A 6,375-nucleotide genomic window follows, 5' to 3' on the forward strand; every position below is an offset into this window, starting at 1 on the left:
TACTCTGTAAATTCTCTATGAAGTCATCTTCAAACCCTATAATCACTTGTAAAGTTGTTATTTTTTATTGTCTTAGCCCATAAATTGTTAATTTGAAGTCTGAATTTTCATTGCTTTGCTTCAGAATAACTACTTTTACAAGTTTGGGGATTTTTTTTTTAATCTGTAAACTGCTGCTGATATATATATCAGGAGTGTGTCTATACATAAATATAGATATTAAAAATATAGCTGGTAAGAATACAATTGCAAAACTCACCATTGCAAAACTTCTTACAATTTTCAGATGGTGCAGACCATGCTTCCAAAGTCATGGAGAGCCATGAAATTTTACTTCACTACCGTGTATCAAGAAATATGGGTTGGTGTGGCATTAACAGCTTTTGCCTATTACAAAATTTCATATGGTGGTAAGTTACATATTATATTCTGTTACTTTATAGATGAGGATTACAGATGAGAATATTCCTAACAGGTAGAAATCAGTCACTGAAAGTATTCGGCAAATAAGAAATTGATATTCTTACTTACGGATATATCTTCGCCATAAAAATTTAGAAGCTGTAATATATTCACCATAGAAGGTTACACTAACAAAAATACTCAAATATTGGTGTAACTGTGCCTACAATGTGAAGATTACACAACGTAGGAACTGGTTTTAAAAACACAAATCTAACTTGCCAGAGCCTTGTCCTGTAGGTTTTTCTCGAAGGAGAATATAGGACTGTTCTGAACAAGAACAAATTTTGATTACAAATATTTCTCGAGTCCTTATGGTTTCGAGTTTTTGCTCAAGTTCTGCAAAAAACCGAGTTTTTAAAAGGTTTTCCTTTTCACCTTTTCACAAGGTGAACTTGTGAAAGTGACAGCACTTAGTTTATTTTGGACTGATGCACAAAATGTGAGCTACATCACTGAATGTTAAAATGTGTTTTACCTGGTGATATTGGATTACTTTCTCAGAGGAAGAAACAAAACATCTAACGTAAAAATAACAAATTTGAGTGGGCGAGATCCCTCAAAGCGGAAGGTACAACAGATTATGGAGACTTAAAGGTCCTGTTCCCCTCACTAGCTGTCCTGAACTAGGACAATGAAATTTTATAACCGGTAGACAGACTTGGTAGGAAAAGGCATCCCTCACTGTGGGAACATCTGAGTGATGGTACCTCAACATTTCTCTAGCTTTGTTGAAATAACTTGCAGCTTGTCCAAAACTGTTACACTACCCTTACAAGCTTAAGTGAATAAAAGTAGTTGAACAGCCAGAGGGGGGAAAAAAAAGTTTAACTTTTGATTTAACATCTTTAATGTCAAGGAGAATTCAAAATCCAAAATTGACAGACTGTTTCAAGTCTGTATTCGTGTCATGCTACTTCTATTTTAATTTATGATTTAGATACTAGTTGTGGTGGTGTAGAGTCTTGGAGGCCAAAATCTATATATGGGGCAACTGTATGATACATTGAACAGTTTAGCAAATAATACATATATGTATAGAAGAGTATGTTGTAGAATAACTTAGATGGGAAGGGACCTCTTGAGCTCACCTGGTCCAAACCATTGCTTAAAGTAGTTAGATCAAAGTTAGATCAGGTTGCTCATGGCCTTATCCAAATGAATGTTTACAAGGGTGGAGATTGCACGACCTCTTATGACTGTCTTCCTTCCAAAGAATTTTTTCCACCTAATTTTAGCTGATCACTGTGAAACAGTAGCGATTTTACTTACAAGGGAAGATTTTAAAGCAAGCTGTTTTCTTACCACTGCATTTACATCCATATGTTGTGTATGTATATATCCATATATTATATAAAACAGTACTGTTCTGTATACGTTTCTTTCAAATTACAGAAGGAGTCTTGCTAAACACATGGAGTCTCGGTTAATTAAAAACAAACAACTTTTGAAAAATCAATGTAGCGTTTACTGGCGTCTGCCATGGAAAGTACATGTTGTACGCTTGTTAAATCTTGTTCAAGCTAAATTAGCAAATCATAAGTAGTATAATCTAATTGAAGTTTGTCTGCAAAAAATAAGTAAGAAATATTTTTTTTAACTTGTCATTGCCCAGCTTGTTTTTTCTGTTTTTTCCAGGCAAAAAAGCAGTGGCAGACAGTAAGTATTAAATATCTAATATCTTGTTGTATGTTTAAAACTAGTACAGTAAAAATTAGGTCAGCATATTTTAGGTAAGATTGGGGTTTAAATTACAGATTTAGAAAATGTTTAAAGACTACTTCAAAATACATTGTTTTGGTTGTATTGATGGTTTTATACCCTAGAAACATCTGTGAATCTGCACAGATGCCACCTCTGTCTTAAATTGTCTGTTGCATAAGTTTTAGGAGTAGAATTGAAGTTGTATGCCTTGACTGGGGGGAAGGAATTCTTTTAAATAATAGTAACAACCATTTAATGGAATTGTTTAAATCTGCATGATCTCAAGAGTAGCTGCTATTTCAGCTGTCAAGAAACTTAGAAGTTTAAACTTGTGTTTTGAATTAGTATTTTTATATCTTCTATAAAGTAGTGTTTAGATATTTATGGACAGTTTCTTCTGACATCACACTGGAATTCAATTTTTCATGAGCTGCTATATCTGAGTTAATTTTCTGCATGTGATAGCCCATTTGCACCCAGTTGAATTTGAGTATGTAAACATTATTTCCATTTTTAAATGTGTAATTAGTGTAAATTAGTGAAAATACCACTCAGTAGACTTAAGGATAAGAGCATAAATAAACTTTAAGTTAGAAAGAACTATACGAAAACTGAGGAAAAATAGTTGTTTGCTTTAAAACTTGCAAAAGAGGATTTCTACTGTTGGCCAAGTGTATGTATGTAGTTTGAGGAGTTTGTTTTATTTGACAGGACAGTTGAATCTGCCAGCTCTTGTGCTCAGATGTAGAATGGTTTGTTCTAGGTTCTGAACTACATTTCTGGAATGATTTGCTCTGTTTGCACACTCTAAATCGTGTCTTTGTTTCAGAGTCCTCTGGTGCTGGCCATCATTAAAGACCTCTTCTCTTCTTGGAGTATGAATTTGGTGGTTTGTCATCTTTACTGTAAATGAAGCGAGTTACAACCATGGGGAATTGAATTCTAAAACTGTACCTGATCCATCTGCTGTAATTGGAGAAAGAATAAATCCACTGAGCAACCAGGAATTAAACATGTTGGACAAAGTATGCTGGAGTGTATTGTTAATCTAATTTTTAGAATAAGCATTTTTTGGTTTCTACATTTGTTCCAAGCTCCAAGTTAAACTTTTTTAATAGTACCTCGAAAAAGACCATATTTCTATAACTGAACTTGTTAATAGAATTAGACAACATTTCTTAAAATAGCCTCTTTTCATTTTATCTTTTTTAAAAGTGTGTTATTGGCAACTATTTGGTTTTTTTGTCCCATATATTCAGTAGATCTGAAAGGCTCATCCTTTAGTCACAATTTTTGCAAAGAAGTAATAACATGTACAATATATTGTATAAGAAAATTGATAGTACGTGGGTCTTCATCTGCCACTTGAGCTTATGACAATCTCAGAATTTAGAGGGAATTATGAAATCACAAACTGGCAGAACTTAATATAAGCATAAACAAACACTTAACTGACTTCAGAGAGACTTCCTTTTTCCTGAAAATCTAGAAGTAATGTATGTTACTAGAATGAGTCATTAGTGTTTTGGCAGATAGCTGTTAAAGTAACTCCGTAGCTAGTATCATATTTTGGAGACTTTAGGAACCTATACTGTCTTACGAAAATCAGTTTTCAGAATGGTACATACTGAAGGATACATAGTGTATAAAACCAAAATTTGACTTCATGTCATGTTTGTTTAAATTTAACCTAATCTGCTTTTGAGGAGATTAAGAGGCTTAAGTCATTTTAATGACTTAATGCTTACGTACATCTTTTTAACTACTTCCTTAAAACATCTTAAATCTTTCAGCTTGATTAAAGCTTTGCTTTTCAATCTCTCTAACTGCAGTATCTGGCTATAACTTAAATATTTCGCGTTTGAATACTTAAGAGCTTGATAACCTTACCTGCTGATGGTAAACATTCCAAACACTGCATTGTCTTTAATTTCTTCAAAATTTATACTTCTGCTTAAGCTTAGTACCTACTATGAGTAGAGTAAGATTACCAGCCATATTGCTCTGCAAGCTTTTTTAAAAAGGTGGATACAGCATTACTCAATTTGAAAAGAATAGGTGACGTATCTTTGATGCATTCTTGACATTTCTTCCACATTCTTTCTTGTTCTTGCATCTGCCCTTGATATTTTTTAGCTGATTCTTTCATCACTTTCATAATTTCTATGTGGCATTTTCAGTGTTTCCTCACTGCAGAAGAATGAATGAGAAGCAGAAAGAACTCACTGTTTGTTTCTTTACATAAAACCAAAAGCGTCCAGAAGAAGGGAGCAGAGAACAAAAACTAGAAGAAAATGGAGCTTCAAATGAACAGATATTAGGCCAGTGGTTATTACAGGGTGGGTCAGAGTTGTGGTATAGTTAATAAGTGGTTCAGATTGAAAATTTATGCCAGGTAAGGAGCTATATGTGCATTTGTAATGCAAATTTATGATCACTAAGTTATAGTTCCTAAGATACTACAGTTTAAATGACCTGCTTTAGCAGTTTTCCAATTACAGAGCTGAGGAAAACAAGCTTGGGGAAAAAACATTAATCGCTGCCAGGAGTTGCTTCACCTTAGCAAGAGCCTAGCACACTAGGACTGAGCTACATCCACATGCCTCTGATCTAGATGTTAACTGAAAAGCAAGAGAAGCTTCTGCTAACCTGCATTTGGAGCGCAGTTAACTGCACTTTTAGGTAAAGTTAACCTATTTCAACTCTTAACGCTTCTTGATCCAATTGCTTGATTTTCTAGTAGGGGAAGAAAGTACGTGCGGGCAGCAGTGTCTGGCTATGAAAGACACAATTTCTACTGAAATAATGCTGTCTGCAACTGGTTCTTCCATTAGCACATCTCCAGCAGAAATTTCTATGAAGGTTGCAGAATATTCCCTCCTGTTTGTGACTCTTTAACACACAAGTATTTTTTTTTTCTTTTTTTTTTTTTTTGTAATTTGTGAGAATTCAGAAGGAGAAAATTAACGTGCTCTTTAAAACACAAGTATTTTTTTTTTCTTTTTTTTTTTTTTTTTGTAATTTGAGAATTCAGAAGGAGAAAATTAACCTTCAGCTCGTGGCTTGATTCAGAAGTGGAAATCGGCATGCCCATAACGTGGAACATTTGTAGTATTATTTGTATAATTTCTGCTCCTCTATGCTGAAGCATACGAGGTAGTATAAAAGTATAAAAAGGTAGTATAGAAGAGGAAAGTTAGCTAAGGCATTTTAAGTGCTCTTTCTTATTTACAGTGAGTTGTGGAAGGAGCACTCAGTTTTCTTTGCAGTGCTAGCATCTGAAGTGTAGCCCAAGGTAGAGAAGCACTGCAAAGGAGTACCCTTGAAGTGAAAACTATTTTAGAATATATGTCTTTTTTCTAATTTAACTAAGGTGATTTCTAAAGTTAACTTAAAAAAAAGCTGCTTTGCTTGTTCCAGTTAAGTGTCTATATAGACAAGCCTCAGCTCCTGAACAAACCCATTTTCTATGCAAATTACCATTTAAGATGAGGACTTTAATCCATGGAGGTAATATTCTTCATGATTCCCAATTAAATGCTTACTCCTCATTGATGGATCATGCTGGTTCCATTTCGCTGCTGCCTTTTTATATTGTTGACATTTCTAAAACAAGAGGATTCAATTTAAACTTTAATAAAATAGTTTAGCAACTGCATTTTTCATTTGTTGCCTGTGATAAGGCATCAGCAGTGACAAAAACGGAGTGTTTACTACCTTTGCAATGTTAGTGGAACAACAAGCTCCCCTAGAGGCTGAAAAGCCTCATCCAATTGCTGCAGCACTATCTTGACCAAGTTTTGCTGTAATTATTAACTGGTAATTATTTTTTTTAATGAATACAGAACATGAAAGCACAGCAGTAGGAAGCTGTATTAATAATGCCAATGCTAATGCAAGATGTGGTGGTGGTTACTGTACTTCTGTGTTTGTCCCTCTATACTGGATCTTATAGCCAAAACTTCTCATTATTGAGCTCTGAGATTTCAAGAACATTTTCAAGTGTTGTCCTACAATTAGGAATCTCTGAGTACCCCCTGCATGCTAATAAAGCAGTATGGAATGCTCTAGGGGATCAGCAAAATACAGTCAGAGCCAAGAAAACATTAGTCACAGAGCCCAGCCTACTTAACCTCTTCAGTGGCTGTTGTGGAAAAAAAAAAACCCTGTATGTGTAGTCATGCTAATGGGGAGGATGAGTAAAGTTGC

General features: G+C 34.4%; 1 protein-coding gene across 1 annotated transcript; it reads left to right on the forward strand.

The window, feature by feature from the left end:
- Positions 1-286: 286 nt before the first annotated feature.
- LOC104500504 (chromosome unknown open reading frame, human C14orf2) lies at positions 287-3,021 on the forward strand. Its single transcript, XM_010144162.1, has 3 exons — positions 287-410; positions 2,101-2,121; positions 2,996-3,021. Exons 1-3 carry the CDS (start codon positions 287-289, stop codon positions 3,019-3,021), a joined length of 171 nt encoding a protein of 56 aa, XP_010142464.1.
- Positions 3,022-6,375: the final 3,354 nt, after the last annotated feature.

This window comes from Buceros rhinoceros, unplaced genomic scaffold (assembly GCF_000710305.1).
Source record: "Buceros rhinoceros silvestris isolate BGI_N320 unplaced genomic scaffold, ASM71030v1 scaffold46150, whole genome shotgun sequence".
Classification (NCBI taxonomy): domain Eukaryota; kingdom Metazoa; phylum Chordata; class Aves; order Bucerotiformes; family Bucerotidae; genus Buceros; species Buceros rhinoceros.